Source organism: Acanthopagrus latus, chromosome 20 (genome assembly GCF_904848185.1).
Source record: "Acanthopagrus latus isolate v.2019 chromosome 20, fAcaLat1.1, whole genome shotgun sequence".
NCBI classification, from domain to species: domain Eukaryota; kingdom Metazoa; phylum Chordata; class Actinopteri; order Spariformes; family Sparidae; genus Acanthopagrus; species Acanthopagrus latus.
In genome coordinates, this window is record NC_051058.1 from 13848068 (window position 1) to 13865390 (window position 17323).

A 17323-nucleotide genomic window follows, 5' to 3' on the forward strand; every position below is an offset into this window, starting at 1 on the left:
TTCTACACATGGGGGGAAAAAAAGTGTCATCGATAAAGCTGATTTCTCCTGAAATGTTCAGTTTCACAGATGGAAATTATGGAGCTTAGAAAGATAACTTTTTTTCCACCAGCTCAGAAGTCATAAACACGGGAGAGAAAATAATTTCCATCAGACTTAGGAAAATGCTCACGAGCCCCTCAGGGCTTCCATAGTAAAGTTACTAGTAGCCAAAGTTTTAGAACAGGTGAAGTTTAGTAAAAGGTACAATTACTGTGTCTCAATTCAGGGTCTGCGTCCTTTGAAGGCCACATACGTCAAAATGCTGCAGGAAGGCTGTCCCGATTTGAAGGCTCCTTCAAATGCAGCCTTCTTTTCCCTCTTTTTGGATGATGCACCGTTACTGTCCTTCGTGGCCTCACATATCCCAAGATTCTTTGTGCGCCCGAAAAGAAAGAAAGAGAGAAAATGGAGACATTGCGTGGCGTATATCGTCACTTTCGCGGGCCTGGGTGGCAGAAATTGTGACGTAAGGATAAAACATCTGGTGACGCAGCCAGGAAATGCTACAAAGGCTAGACTGTCGCATTTAGCAACGGTTGACGCAGTTAACAAGGTCTCTCCGAAGGACTCACCTTCGAAGACCAGAAAGGCCGGGACCTTCGAAGGATGCAGACCCTGAATTGAAACATAGCAGCTTTTGTCTGCTGAATCATAGTTAAGTAGAGGGAAAAAAAGAAAAAGAAAAGAAGCAGTAAATGTACGCAATCGAGATACTGTACTGTACTGATAAATACTGTAGTTACTCTTAATGACTGTCACCAGGACAGATTCTGACCAGCAGAGGTCCTCATGTGCTAATGTTTGTACAAGTATTGACAGCAGCTCAACAGATAATGATTAAAGGACAATGCCGGTGTTTTTACAGTTATAGTTACTACAAATCACAAGTGTTCATATTATCACAGAGCAGGTATTGGCTTCATCTTTTGACTTTTTATCGAAGGTCCACTTTGCAAGAGAGTAGATCTGAGTCTCATTCCCAACTCATCAGAAATTGACACTTTGGGTTTCAGAATTTGACGAGTTGGGGTGACCTTTAAGGAAACAAAACTGGACATAATGTTATTAATGTTCATTTAAAGAGTTATTAACAGTAAATGTGTCTTGGCTGTGTTGTCACTGTCAGTGCAGAAGAACCCAGCCTGTTTGGGTCAACATGTCTCATGCATGTCTGATTCAGCTTCCTGTTCTGTCAGAGAAACCAAAGCATGTGAGGAAGCTCCCATGACCGTCTCATGGACATGAATGACTGACATGGGATTTTGATGACTTTTTTTCAGACGTGTCGCAGCTAATCCAGCTCCCATTAAGTTATCCGGCTTACAAATTCATGTGAATGCTCATCAAGCTCATTTAAAACACAATTGCAGCACTTATTTTATAATCTTGAAATGAGGTTAAGTCTGATGTTATATGTGTTCCTTGATTTTTATTGGAATTCTACAACAAAAAACACTGTTTCCACTGTTAATCAAATAGATATTACCATGAAGTGATGCACATGGGGTTCCTAATGGACTTACAAGGGACCTTTCAGTGCTAATCATGAGCGTGCGATGAAAATACGAGAAACCTTATTAAAACTCTCAAAATACAACTTTTATTGCATTAACAATTTTCAGCACGGTGAGTCAATAATTTAATTGAAAGCTTCAGAGTCCAAATGACAAATTAAATGTCCGGTGTTTGTCTCCATTGGTCTCGGTCTCATTGATCTTTTATGCCTTTTGCCTCACTTTCTCAGGCTACACTACACTATGAGTACAGGTAACTTCCCCAGATGGAAATGCATGTTTTCATCTATAATCACAATTACTCTGACAATGACAGTGACTCATTCCAATGAAAGTGAGTCATTTGTATTTGGAAATTAGCTCATGTGGAGTTAACCCTTAAACATCTTGGTGAACAACATGTTCTCATTTACTTTCTTAGCATTTTTGAAAAACAAAAGATCAAAAGAGACAAAAGAGAAACATTATGTGTTTGAAAATCCTCTGCATTACAGACTGGCATTTAATGGGGTTCTTGGCTTTCTACCCAAGCCAGCAACATGATGTATTTTAGTTTTACAGTCGCACAGAAATGATGTTCCTTCTAAGCATTAAAGTGTTCAGGTGCTGTACATCATTTTTACTGAAGTGAAACATGATGTGCAAAGATCCAAAGTTCATGAGCCCTGAAGTGAAGACACTGTACTGATGAGGAGCCTGTGTGTTTATAAAGGGTGCGGAAACTGAGATGCTCTGATAACATTATGCTTCTTATCCACTATCAGCAGAGACTCGGAGTGTTTATCTTGTTCGTACCTCACTCAGAGTTTGAGCAGCCCTTTTCTACAACAGATACTTTACATGGTCTTGGGAAATTAGCAGACGTCCTCTGTGTTTAACCCTCTGCTGACTGCAGCGGCCGTCAGTCTTGTTCTCGTAGCTGCAGCTGACTCAGGCCGACAGAAATGCCTCCATTTATTTTTAGAAGGCCGGCACACAACGAAGTGACCACTTGTGTTTTTCACAGCCAGAACGTGCGTATCTACCACAGCGTGTTTTGAAACTCCAGTCATTAGTTGTCTTAAGAATGTTGCTGCAGTATCAGTCCGGTTTGTACTTTCAGTAAAGATTCAGCAGACAATGTTCAGCACTGTACATTATGACATAGTTATGTAACTGCCACTGAATTATGGTGTCCAGTTACAAAAGGGGGAGGTCTCACTCTGAAAGTGCAGAGAGAACATAAAGACGGCTTGCAAGAAGTCATATATTGATGATTTTGAGGTGCACAAGTCATCATAGTTGTCCAAAGTGTTACCAGAGTCGACTCAAGTCCAGGTCACAGTGACTCTCTGGCTGCTTCTTGATGCTGATTTGTGTCTGAAGTCTCAAGACAATATGTATTTTAATGAAATATATAAGTATCTCATTGACAGTGGAATTGCATATTTAACCAATCAGGCTTACAACTAAAAATTACAACAAAAGAGGTAGAAAGTGTTTTCTGCTCTGACAAATCCCAGGTGAAAAACAAATAACACTAAACATGGTTTAAAGTTTAAAGGGGCACTACGTAATTTGTACAATGCAAACGTAAGTACATACATAAGTTTTTACAATATTAATTAGGTGAAAAATACAAACATGACATTAATCTGACATTTTCATCTTTTTCACGACTTAATAAATAAGATGTTCTCAGAGGAGCACAAGGTCCCCAGAGTGCTGTTTGAAGCTAGAAGGGTGGCAGGGTCCGCAACATAAAAACAAAGTAAAACATTATGAAACTGTGTTGTTGTTAAATGTCACTTTGTTTACCCAGTTTATTCAGTCATGAAAGCAAAGCGAGTTTGTCTATTTAGTTTGCTGAAACATAAAAATACGTGAAGATCTTTCTCTTCGGAGTAAAATTTCCTCTTTTACACTTTGCATTCAATGTGACCCTTTACATTGAACTTATATAATAAAAATAGATGGAAAAGTCAGCATTTTAAGTTGTCATGTCTTCTTTACAGGAAGGAAACCCTGGATGGAGATTTACAGTGATGAAATGTAACGTAGCACTCAAATAGTGTACAATGTTGATGTGCTTCTACTTTAATTTAATTTTCTGCATTTCCAAAAGTCCGCTCCTCTACATTTTAGGCAAATATTGTACTTTTGAATGCATTGCATTTATTTACATTGTTTTTTGTCTCTATATGTGCATTTATACATGCAAGAGAGCATTATTTATTGGAGATTTGCAACATAGTATAAAATAAAAGCCAAGCATGGATGTTGGACTTGTTTTGATTGCAAATTCTTGACGGGCTTTTTCAACATAAATTTAGTCCGTTACTCTCGGGGAGCTTTTAATCTGGAAGGTCTCGCCGGAAGTTGTATGAGTACACTGGCTGACTTGACGCAGCGGCTTTAAATGGGAATACCCTCTGTGCTGAGGAGTCTCCTTTAAAAATCTTGCCGCGTCACTGGGATGCGGTCGCCGGAGCCGGGCACCTCGCCTACCATCCCCGCGCCTCAGCCCACCGCCGGTAGGCCTGATTTTCTGTCTTAATCCGCACAGATTGTGTTTTCCTGTCGCTTGTCTCTGTGTACAGTCTTACTGTTACCTTACATTCAGATCTGCGGCGCTCGGACGCATACCGGGTCAGTGTGTAATGACTCCTGACAGAGCCGCGCTAATGACTTTCAGTGGTAACCTCTCGTGCAGGAATAGCGCTCCCGGGTTAAAATTAGACGTCTTTGCTGTGTGAATGTGCGCTCTTGAACGGTGTAGCTGCTTGAAGGAGATCAGGCGTGTGCGCGCCGGGCACAATGCGCCGCTGCAGCCACCCTGCAGCTTACAGGACGGTTACTGAGCACCGCACCAGCTGCTCTGATGGTATTACATTGTCAGTGAGCTGACATTGTCCTATAAATGGTATGTATGCATGCGTTTCGTCATTTCCCGTCAGGCCAACGTCCCCGCAGACGCAGAATGTGTTAAATAAGAGCCGAACTCGTCACATAAATGAGAGAGAAATACTGCAGCTTTACAGTGGGTTCTGTCAGTTTAATCATTTGGCACAGTTATGGTCGAGATTAAGATGTAAACTGAAGGCCTATGTCGATTTGTGTCTGTTTGCATACACACGTCGTGCAATCTGCCATTAAATAACTGTGCATGCCTGGTCTGGCACATGACCTTCTTAAATCACAGGCTTTAACCTATGAGGACATCTAGAGCACATTCTTTCTCTAAGTAGAGACAATGTGAATAAAATATAATCCCTTAGTAGTAAAAGATCGTATCATCCCCCAAAGTATAGGCTGGAATATTCATCATGCTGACTAAAATGATTACCAAACCTGTTTATTGTTGTGTAAAACAAGCATTTAAATGTTGGTCAGGTGGAGTTAATTTACCTTAATGTAGAACACTCTTAGGTAGTGTAATGTATGAATTATTTATTTTATAGATTGATCATGCAGTGAGTGAAGTGAAGCTAAATGGACTGCATATATACAGTACTTATAAGTAGTTTCTTGGGGGGGGGTCAAAAATATTCACAAAGCACAAAATATAAATTCAGATATGTCAGAGATTAAAAAAAAAGTGAAACATTAAAATAACAGTACAAACCGATTTGCCAAAACATTACAACGACTGACAGGTGATGTGCAAACACTGACCATCTTGTTAGAATGCAATGTTCTGCCGGGAAACCTCGGGTCCTGGCATTCATGTGCATGCCACTTGACACAAAGCACCCATCCGAACACCATTTTAAACCACTTACAGCCCCTCATGGCAATGGCACTCCCTCATGGAAGTGAGCACATTCCCACCCCCCCAGGAGAATAATGTACCCTGACACACCACAAAAGCTGCTCAGGAACAGCTTAAGGAGCACAACAAAGAGCCCAAGGCGTCAAATGGGCCTCCAAATACCCACCAATCTTAACAAGAAATTGTGGGACTTGCTGGAACAAGTCTAATCTATGGGGGCCCTGACGCCAATATACAGGAGCCAAAGAATCCACCAGGAGCAATAACCTTTCAGAGGCGCTCACACACAGATGGGAGAGACAAATAGGGGGTTGGATTTATTAACCAGGACTCCTTCCTGGAGTAAGACTCATTGGAGAAACGCTCACAAGCAGGCATCTTGTCGTTAGGCCATGACCTATACGGCCCAGCCAGGCACAGCCCCAGAGAACTACATGGACCACCAGTCGCAAGGATAAGCATTGGTTGGGTGCATGACAAGCTAGGCAGCAGGCAAAGCTGGGGATATAAACATGCTGACCCCTGGCTTCACAGTCTGGTTTTAGGTAGGGCTGGGCTTCGTCTATCACTGATGTTTGACAGTCAGACTACTGATCTCTGTGTTATTTCTTTTATACGTGCTGTTTGTATTTGAAATTTTTTGCCCAACCGCAGTTATAGAGAGGTCAAACATCACCTTTCTGGCAGAGAACAAACTAGAGCAGGTGCAGGAGGTAAAATGGTAACAACTAGATGTAATGGGGCTGACCTCTACACATAGCACTGGGTCTAGAACCAAACTCTTGGACAGTGGCTGGATTCTCCTCTTGCAGCGTTGCCCAGGATGATGGGCACCAGGTGAACGAACAACATCATTAGTGCTTTGGTACCAGAATACTGTGGCCTTGTGTCAGAAATGTCAACCACCTGGTGATGAGTTGGATCAGATGGCAGGGAGGCTGCTGGACAGACCTGACATACCCAGATGTGTAGTGAGGGTTAACTGTGACCGGCTGGTGGAGGCCTTTGTCTGCCCACCTCAGGAAAAATGTCTCATTTCTTCCAAAGGGAGTCTAGGGACAAGGAATCCAAGTGACCCATGTTCAAAGCCTCCATTGTGGAAGCTGCTGCTAGGAGTTTTGATCACGAGGTCTTCTCAGTCTGTTGTGGGTGCAACCTAAGAACCTGCTTGTTGATAACAGCCGCAGCAAGCAAGCTTTTGAGCAGAGAAGGCCACGGAGAAGGGCTAATGTTGACCACAAGGACAACTGACAGACAGACAACTGTTTAACAACTCTGGAAGGGAAAGCAAGGCTTGGCTTATGTCGTGTTCATTGGAAAAGGAACTGTTGATCCAAGCTGGGGGATGTTGCCGGACAGTGGAAAGAGCACTTTTAGGGACTTCTGTTTCCGATTAACACATCCTCTATTGAGGAGCCTGACTTCAACAACTGGAGGAAAGCCTCACCCATATCCCTGGCAGAGGTCTCTGAGGTATTCAAGAAACTATTTAGTGGCCAAAGCAGCAGGCTTGGGTGAGATTTGGCCCAGGATACTGAAGACTCTGGACATTGTTGGGATGTCTTGGTGACACACCTCTTCAGTGTTGTGTGGAGGTTGGGAACAGGTCCATTTTTGTAAAAGGGTGTCACACTCTTTAGCCTCCCAGGTAAGGTTTATGCCAGGGTGAGGCTCTGACCTAACTTCAGATCCTAGAGAATCTAGTTGGGGCGGCTCATCCCACCTGCATGTTTTTTATGAACTTGGAGAAGGCCTACGACAACGTCCCTCAGGAAGTCCTATGGGGGGACTTACCAGAGTTGTCGTTATGAGGCATGCTGTCCCAAGCTGTGTCTGTATTTTCCACACAAAGTCAAACACGTTTCTCTTATCACCAGTTCTGTTTGTGTTATTTATAGATAGGATATAAAGGCTTGAGGTTTGGCAACCTCAGAATTGCGTCACTGCTTTTTGCAATGATGGTGCTCTGCTGACTTCATCGGACTGTGACTTTCAGCACACACTGTGGCTTTTTCTGAGTTGAAGGAGTCTGGATGAAAATCAGCATCTCCAAATCTAAGACCAGCTCCCTGCTGGAAAACGGTGGATTGCTCCCTCTGGACTGGGACTAAATTGTTGCCTTAAGTATCTGGTTAGCGGTATCTGGTAAGAGTTCAAGTATTTTGGGGTCTCATCAGTGAGGGCAAAAGGGTGTGTAAAGTGGACAGGTTGTGCGGCATTAGCAGTAGGCAAAGTGATTTACTAGTCGATCTATGTCAATACAATCTATGTTTTGTAGTTCTTCTTGCAAATTTGTTCAGCCCAAAATTCCACATGTTAATCACTGAAAAATGTTTGGATGGTAAAACTGATGTCAAAAGGCCAAAGTGTCTGGTCTTAATTCCATTTTGACAAAATATGTACACAGTGTGCTTCGTTTTTAAAGGGCAATAAAGTTGTCAAAGCAATGTAATAAGTATAAAATGGCATCAAATGTAAATACATCAAAAGTAGTTCTAATTGTACAGTACTTCAGTAAACTTACTTTTCTACGTCTCCTCACTGCTGTTTGTCATTAGCACACATTTGTTCCACTTATGGTAAAGGTATGCTGTAACTGTCTTCACTCAAGTTACCACATGCCAGCAACAGTGAAAGCCTTGTGCTGGAAATACATCAGCTATGTGAATACGGAATTGGCTCCGGTTCAAGATCTTCCATGTATAAATAAATGTCTGAGTGAGTTTTTCTCTCGTTCCTAAAGGAATGAAGGAATGCCTGTGAGGAGAACTGTGATGAGATAAGGAAATGCCTGACTATGTATTGTGTATCAGAGGTTACGGCAATCAGTTACACAAAACAGTTACAGATATTTCCCGAATGTGAACATGTGTTACTTCTAAACTGCCTTCAACAGTGTGATAAACATCCTGTTTACATGTTGTTTAATTTGAACTGCACCCCCTTTTTCCTCTTGTAAACACACGTTTCCCCACAGCTAATGGCCTAATTAGAAGTACTTAAACATTTTGATGTTTCCTCAGCCCTGTGTGGCTTGGTGCGACAGTTTAATTGAACCCTGAACACGATGTGATGTCTAACTGGCATCCTGCCATTGACATGTTACTTCAAGAGAAGGCTGCAATAAAACGTTCGAGCGCTCTTCAGAGTCTGTTGTCCTTGAAAAGGAAAAGAAAACTGACCATTTTTCATTCCTCCTGTCTTCTTTTCTTGCAGAGGGACCACTCACCATTTCCTCCGCACACTAAAGATGACAGCCCCTTCAAACCAAACCCATGCAGCGCCAGAGCAACAGCGCTTTTTGGTGTTGTTCGACTTTGATGAGACCATCATCAATGAGAGCAGTGATGACGCTGTGGTGCGAGCTCTGCCGGGCCAAACGCTTCCTGACTGGCTGAAAAACAGCTACAGGGAGGGTCACTACAATGAGCACATGCAGAAGGTCTTGGTTTATATGGGGGACCAGGGCGTGTCTAAAGAATCGATCCAGTCAGCGGTGGAGAAGATCCCACCCACGCCCGGCCTCCTGAACCTCTTCCAGTATCTGCAGAGCCACCAGCAGGACTTCGAACTGGCAGTGGTCTCCGACGCCAACATGTACTTCATCGAGACGTGGCTGGAACACGCTGGGGTGCGTCACCTTTTCCGGAAGATTTTCACAAACCCGGCCAGTTTTGATGCGAACGGCCGGCTTGTGCTGCTCCCTTTCCACTCCCACTCGTGCTCCTGTTGCCCTGACAACATGTGCAAGCAGGTGATCCTTCGGGAGTATCTTGCCAGCCGACAAAAGGAGCGCGGAGGTGCTCCCTTCCAAAGGGTATTCTATATCGGAGATGGGGCCAATGATATCTGTCCCTCTCTGGCTCTGGGGCCCCGGGACACAACCTTCCCCAGGAGGGACTTCCCCATGCACAGGCTGCTGCAGTCTCAGGCAGCCATGTTCAAGGCAAACATAGCTCCATGGGTCAGCGGCGAGGACATCGTGGACTGCCTGAAGAAAATAATGGAGGAGAGATGAGATCAGAATGTGTGTGTGTGTGTGTTTGTGTGTGTGTTTGTGAAAGAGAGACTGAAAAGAAAGGGGCAAATATAGCTAACATGCACCAACCCCTGTCCTGTCGAGCTGCAGGATATGCATGATTTTACCCACATATGAATAGTGTGCATCTATTTGAATCACCTTTTTAAAGGAATAGTTTTTGCAGTCCCTGCAGGAAGTTATGTTTTTGCAAATTGCCAGTCCTCACAAGTACTGCACGACTGTAAAAATGTTGGTCCAATCCCTGAATTTTTTTCTGCAAATTTGACAAATCTTCATAGAGATGTGGCGTTCGGACAAAACTGAAATGTCGTGCAGAATTCACGGTGATCAAAAGAAGAAGTATTGCAACTTTCTGAATGATTTGGGAAATATGCTGATTTTGCTTTCTTGTGGAGTTAAATAAGAATTAGACATATATATAATTTGATATAGTGTCTGTAAAATAATCATGTAGCTGGAGCCAACAGCTAGTTTAGCTTTGCATAAAGACTGGAAATGGGGGGAAACAGCTAGCCTAGCTCTGCACAAAGGTAATAAAAATCTATAATCAAATAAACATTCTATATCTTATTTGACTGTGAATTATCACCTGTAAACCGTGTTTTTGTATGAATTTAACGAACCAGACAGAATATGTTACTGAAAGACAAGCTGTTCCCTCTTGCTTCCAGTCTTATGCTAAGCTAAGCTAACTTGCAGCACATGAGAGAGTGGTATCAGTCTTTTCAGCTCACTCTGTGCAAGAAAGCTAATAAGCATACTTCCCAAAATGTCAAACCATTCCTTTAATGCTAGCCAGATATAAGAGTGTGTATTTAGTATTAGAACTTCACTTCCCTTTGAATGCAAACAAACAAGCCCACTGGCCCGAGGTTATCAGGGTCAGTAATGGAGTTATGCAGTACAGCTGATGCACTAAGTTCTGTTTTTGAGCCGGATCAAAATTCCGAAGTGTCCACCGGAGTGACCTAAATTTTTATGCTGCCGGCTCATTCCACACACCATCCCTTTGAAAATGAATGTAATTTTCTTTACATTTAAATATCTTAAGGTGTCTGACATTTTATAGCGATCTTAGCTGTGAAATTTTGTGTCAGGTGCTGTAAAAAAAAATGTAGATTTTGATGATGAGGAGCAACGACTTGGAAGTATTCCATTCTCTGGGGGGTCTCTGTGTTGACAGGTTTCTTTTTTTAAACACTTAACACTGACTTCAATGCCTTGACGATGGACACATGAGTGGGATCACGTGTTAAAGCTCTACCTGAGACAAAAGACCACACATGTCGTGTCTGGCAGAACACAACAGGGATAAGGTGACATTACCCGTGCTCTCTCTACCACTCATTACTGATACCCAATCTAGGGCTTGATTATACAACGGTAATCTACACCAGCATGAGATCCAAAGGGAACACTGCAGCCATACGCCTACACGTTTGCCCCAACTTTAGGCCCCGTAAACAATGAAATGCAACGACCCAATTGAAGATTTAGCATCATATTCATGTATCATTAGCTAGCACGCACTGTACTTATACCCTATATAAACTCCCAGTCAATATTAGTATTGATAGAAGGCAAATTCCTTCTTTGTGTTTGAATGTGTTCCAGGTAAACAAGAGTGTTGTGAGTGAATGAAGGTGAGGTTCAGCCTCTATAGTATATTTACATAATTAACTCAACATGTAACCTCATTTTGCCTCACTAAATTCATGACAGGGACTAGAAAATATATTAAGGAGTATTCGCAAGGACCACTTGTATTCATCGAGATGGTTTACAGGGACAATAATATTATTTAAATTTGGGAAAATGTGAAGTATGTCTTGTTTAATCTTGTTTTTCCATCTAATAAGCTGTCAGAATTCTGATACTAATGGGGCATGTGTACACTCAATGATATTGGCCCTCTCCTGTTACCATAATTAAGTGTATAATTGCATTAATTTTGCATTTTAAATGTTTCGTGTATACTGTACATCTTATTCAAGCCATTACGGCGAACAATAAGAAAAGTCTGGGTGCTTAAGAAAAAAGCATTAAAACAAATAAGTAATAAGTTTGTTAATTGATGAAACACTTCTAGCCTTAAAAAAAACAACAACATTATGCTGTAGAAGTGCTGGAAATGTCTTTTTAACCAGTGTTTTAGTTACTCAGGGAATAGAGAAGACGGTGTTAATGAACAAACATTATTGTGTGCATTTATTGAAAAGAAATTGCTGCTGTGACGCAATGTTCATTTGTGATTTAAAAACGAGATCGACGCAGCTGTAATTTGATCCTGAAATTCTTTGAGATCAAAATCTAATCCGATAATTCTTTGTGATTAGGAGATTAAAGTTCTGTGAGCTTTACTCCTTCTCATGCTAGAGGTCGGTGGGGTACTTTAATTTGCTTTACTTGTATGTATACATGTAAATCTTCTTTGGAGTTCTGTGCAATAATTAAATGCTGTATACTTGATATGATGTAAAACAGACGTTAAACAGAATGAAAAACTTGACATTTGACATTTTCAGGGATGTGAATGAACTGACCCAGATCACCAAACTGAAGTGTTTTTAATGACAGTAGTATTAATGCTTCACAACAACCAAATAAAAATGTGTTTGTAGGACTAACACGTTCTTATTTTTTCTTTTCTTTTCCTTGTGGTTTGCTGTAACTAAGCGTGCATGTGTGTGTGTGCGTGTTTTTAATCAAAAAGACAAATTCTGTGTGTAATGCATTAGCGTATCAGGAATATAAAGCCATTATCTGATTGATCCGTTTCTGTCGTGTGTTTCACAGCTGTGATTATAAATGACCACAGTCCAGTTTCCTCCTCAGGATTTATCAGCTGATTTTTTGGAAACATACTGAGGAACTGTTCAAACCTCATGGTCCATTTAGTAGCTGTTCTGAAGCTTTCAGTTATATCACATGATTCACAATGGTTTTGTCCAGTGTTCAAAGAAATTATCACAATGTTTCTTAAAGGACTTTAAGGACCAGTACAAAGTAGAAATTGAATATGAACGATACATATCTTACATTTCCATAAAAAATGTATTTTTAAAATATGATTTAATTACACATACATATACACATACAGTACATATACAATTACACATATTCATTGTTTAAGTTATTTTTCAGGTTACTTATCAACTTTTCTCTGTTTTTTCCATCATTCTAAGCAGAATTCACAGGCCGAATCTGGCCCAGCACCCAACTGTATGTGACCCGCGAGAGCTTGTAAAGAATGTAATTAGCACAATACAATTCTATGCTGTGTTACAGAAGTATGGTGAGCCTAAACTGCATTTCCCAGAATGCATCCAGATTTTTATTATCTGTGTACTAAAGGTGACCAGCCACAAAATGTCTGTATACTCTCAGTATCATGTTGCTGTTTCCAGCCGAGTTGTTAATGGTGACAATCCAGCATGCTTTCTCGGTAAAGGCTGAAGACACAACTCAATTGTCACAGTGTTTTTCAGAGTTTGTTGATTATGTAATATGATAACAACTACATACATTGATATAGTCTTACATTTACAACTGGCTCTTTAAGGGCAACTTTAATGTTAATGTGGCACCCGATTACACCCAAAGTTGAGATTGTTTAGCCAGCAGGAAACTTTAACACAAAGTATTGTTGGATAAGTCCTTTAAAACTGAGTTTAAAGGAGGACGACATCATGAAGAAGCCTCTAACAGACACCATACCTCAACTAATATGGGCCAAGAATTTGGAAGAAGTTATGCTGGTATGCATTTGTTGATGTCTCTGGTTTGATTTAATGTTTTGGGAGATACCATGTCAAAGAAATTATATTAGAGCAGGGGAGTGATGTAAGGGAAGGGACAAGAAGAAGAAGAAGAAGAAGCCTTCACATGATGCAACGTGTCCTCTCAAAGTAGGCGACATGTTGATTTAGCAACAGAGGCAAGAGCGAGTGAGCGGAGGACAGAAGACACCCGGCAGTGAGAGGAGTCATCCAAGCCACTTTCTCAACTTGCAGGGCTTCAGACAGCCAAAGGACAAAGTGAAGACAGAAAGCAGGATTAGAGGAGAGAGCGCAGACAGAGAAGTGGAGGTCAGCGGGGAGAGAGTCAGCAGTATGGAGCGAGGAGAGGAAAGAAGGACAGCGGCGCTGAGCTGTGATGAAATGAGAAGACATTAGAGATAAGACGAATGAACATGTGGTGCCACCAGGAGAGCGACCTTCAGCCGATGTAGGGGGTCAGAATAAATGTTGGCACTGTTCCAGCAAACCACTGTTGAAACTTTACATACACTTAAGTTCAGATGTTCAATTTTTCGTTCCCAACACTGTACTTTAAGATCTGGTGAGGTCCAGGACAAAAAACAAAAAAACCACACATTTAAGTTACAGTTATGAAAAGATCATGTTTTGGATTATAATACCTGGTTTTGTCGGCAGGAACACAACTGGTAATCTCCCCAAGGCTGCCAAAATGATGCAGCTTGTCAACTGTCTGACACTGTACCCACTACATTTTTATAAGGCCAGTATTAAACCTTATGATGGCTTTTTTACTATCTATCATTTTCCCATTTGCTTTTGTATGCTTTTGGTGTTTCATCCACTCTATATTATAGTATTAATTTGACACTAAATGCACAGTATGCAGTTTCTGTCACTAGGTGTCTTTCCGTCAAAACAAACTTAAAAAAAAAAACAGGTCTCAGGTGAATGTTTATGGACGAGATAACGTTTTAAAGCTTTACTCATGTTATGTCCTTCTCTGACTGTCTCCTTGTAATGTCTGTTATAGCGACAGACAATTAAAAGAAATGTAGCACAAAACTAGAGATTTCTCGGGGTTTGAACAGTGTGAGAATAATTTGTGATGATTTAAGTCAGAACTCAGCAAAATGTATAACACAGGTATAGTTGTGTATAGATGTTTTAACAAAGAAATGTTACATAGTATATCTTTAACTATTTCTACCAAACCTAGAGAGATTTGACCAATATAAATATAATATTTACCTGTGAGTAGAATATGAAGCTTTCAAAGGTCAAAACATTATAAGGAAGGGTTTTCCAAAAGGAAATCAAAATCAAAAACAATTCAACAATATGCCTAAATAACCTATAGATGAACTGCAACTAACTCATATCACTAAAGGGTCATGAGTAGATGTTGCTTTGTCTAAGAGTTGACTATGTGCGACGCTTGACCACAAGATGGCGCCAAGTCAACATATCTCAGTCAAAACTGCCTCAGTGTGTCCTGTGCAGCAACACACAGCTGTGAGCTACAATACACTTAGAACACACCAAGCTATCATGGGGGGTTTTGTTACACTGGATTAATGAGAAAACCACATGACGATGGCAGAACGAGGCGTCCGTCGGCGTACAAACAGTAGCGCTGATGTGAATCCATGAGCATCTGACAGCAGAGGCTCAAGGCTGTGGTGATGGAGATGACATGTGGTGTCTGTGCGTGCTTCATGTCACCATGTGAGTTGGAGATGCTGCTGAAGTCAGCCAAGTGATGTGTCGATTCAGCTTTTTCTCTCTTTACTTGTATGAAATTCAGAATGTGTCCGTTTTTGCCTGGCAATAACCTTGTTTTTTTTCTGCATTTAACCCCTGTTTTATCTCTTCCCCTACAGGCCCCACTGACCATCGACTCTTCTACTTTGACTTCTGTCAGATCGGATTAAGACATCCCATGTGTCTATCTCTGCAGCCAATCTCTCCAACATTGTTCTCTCTCCACATCTGATCTCTTCCCTCTGATTTATCCTGTCACTCTGTCCCTCAGGCCCTATTTCATGTCATTGTTCTTGTCCACCATTATATTTTCTGTTGTCAGTCCAGGACCCCCTAATGATAACACCACCAGCAAAGAACTGACAGTGCAAAACACTTCGTATCGCCCTCTTTTTTTCCAATATGATTCAGTTACCGCTCCTTTGGAAAAAAAAAACCCTCTGTGCGCTCGGGACTTTTGCAACTCTCAGCTCGATTGATCTGCCCGGAATTGATCCTCCAATTTAGATCATATTGAGGCTGACATTGTTAGGCAAAGAGTACATGCTGTGTCTATTATGATTGAATTGGCGGAGGATAACTTGCCGCCCAACCCAATTTTCGATGACCTTCGGGGGTAAGTGGATGGACAGAAAACCCAATTAACATCAATCGGACATCGAGGATCTCAAACTGTCATACCTTCCTGTCTATATCCACAAACCAGCTGATACAGCCCTTCCCCCCAACAATGACAGAAGACACTCAAATGTTAAAATGCTTTAAATTGGCAGGGGCTATCCGATGATTGCTTTTATTGATACCCCCATTGATTTTCCTCCATTCAATTACTCCCTCCGAGGTGAAAGATAACTCAGTTAAGGGACTCCGGTCTTGTAACAGGTCGCTCCAAATTAGGAAGTGGGCTCCCGATGCCAAAACACTATCAGGCTGATTAGCGCTGTAAGTGTTTCCACTCGCCTGTGTTTGATTCTTCTGCTGATAGTTTAAGAAAACAATGCCAGCCAGAAGTCAGGCTAATAGCTTTGAGCGGTGGCAGAAACAGTCAGTTAGCAGCAAATGGAGATGGGAAAGGAGCGCGGGCCGCCCGAGCTTACGTTTGTCTGTGTCCTTGAGATAAATGGTGGAGATAAAAATTAAGCTTCCTTCGCTTGCGGGTCATCAGTCACAGAAAAAAAAAAAAAACAATGTTTGAATTGTACTGGTATGTCCTTGAGGATGTTAAACACCATGAAGTAAGGCTCGCTGCGACGCGAGAGGCTTTTATGTATTCGTAAATTATCCACTGAAGCTGTAGCAGTTGAGGAAAGCTGAACAGAGGCCGTTACAGTCTGTCTGTTTTGGGGCAAAAGTAGTTCAAGAGGCAGTCTAGACATTAAGTATAACAATTAAATTGGGACTTATGAGAGACGGATTAACAAAGAAACGGGAAACTAGACCCACAGAGGTCTAGAATTTATCCTGACTTCTAATCTTTGACCTGGCTCCACTTCCTGTGATGTCTTCTGGTTACTATTTCCGGCCCTAAATACATGTGAGAAGTCACAGTCCCGAGCGGTTCACACGGCCTCCCACACACTGCCCGTAGTGGGGAACACACGTCCACATTCACATGGAGGTCTCACTGACATACTTACAGAAATACACTAACAAAATCATGATTATGACCGGGGAAAGGATGAGCGTTTACAGCTACGAGGAGACAATTAAACACTGAAGAGTGTGAAGTTTGGAGTAGGCCTGGAAACTTTCTTTTGAAGGCCATTCTTTAGTGCAAAGTCACGTTAGGCGTTAACTGTTGATCCGCCAGCTCGATGACTAGCTTCCTTTTGCAGATGTCCCTCTGTGGGGAAAAATGTTAAGAACTGACGGTAACTCATCTGGATGATGCTGAATATCGTAACTGGCCGAATGAGTCTGTGACTCTGTTATGAAATGAAATGATTTATCAGGAACATATAATAGAACACAATTAGCGACACATTCGGATCCAGAAATGTGACCAGTTGATCATGCGGTAGAAGTGACCAGATTAGTGCTGTTACGTAGCAGTTAATGTTTGTTAGAGTCCCGTAGAAGGAAATATCTTATGTTGCTAGAGTCATTCCTTCATGTTATACTTCATACTAATGTTGTCACGATACTGGAACGCCTAACTTCGATACATTACCTTGAAAAATATGGATAAATAATAACATTTTTGATACCACAGGGAAACACTGACACAAATTGGCTAGCATGAGAGAGCAGCAGAGACGCTGTGGTAAACATTAAATATGCCTATAAACATATTCAGACTAGTTATGTGTAAACATGTCAACAATTCTTTATATGATAACATCGCTTAAATGTCTTTGGATGGTTGTAAGAGGAAGCAGATGTCAACAGTGCAACACGCTCCCATGTCTGGTGTAAGCAGGAAGTTAAAACACATAATGATGGAGTTTGAGAA

At 41.5% G+C, this 17323-nt stretch overlaps 1 protein-coding gene across 3 annotated transcripts; it reads left to right on the plus strand.

Moving 5' to 3' along the window:
* Positions 1 to 3963: 3963 nt before the first annotated feature.
* LOC119009267 (probable phosphatase phospho1) lies at positions 3964 to 11858 on the plus strand. 3 transcript variants are annotated; one of them, XM_037080345.1, is made up of 2 exons: positions 3964 to 4069; positions 8524 to 11858. In XM_037080345.1, exon 2 carries the CDS (start codon positions 8558 to 8560, stop codon positions 9323 to 9325), a length of 768 nt encoding a protein of 255 aa, XP_036936240.1. In that variant the 5' UTR covers positions 3964 to 4069; positions 8524 to 8557; the 3' UTR covers positions 9326 to 11858. The 3 variants fall into 3 exon arrangements, with proteins under 3 accessions (XP_036936240.1, XP_036936242.1, XP_036936241.1); XM_037080347.1 differs by lacking the exon at positions 3964 to 4069 and adding an exon at positions 4220 to 4458; XM_037080346.1 differs by lacking the exon at positions 3964 to 4069 and adding an exon at positions 7283 to 7452.
* The last annotated feature ends 5465 nt before the right edge of the window (positions 11859 to 17323 follow it).

What these genes read in the sequence shown, in the direction of transcription:
- LOC119009267 (XM_037080345.1), top strand. Translation starts at nt 8,558, where the DNA reads ATGACAGCCCCTTCAAACCAAACCCATGCAGCGCCAGAGCAACAGCGC.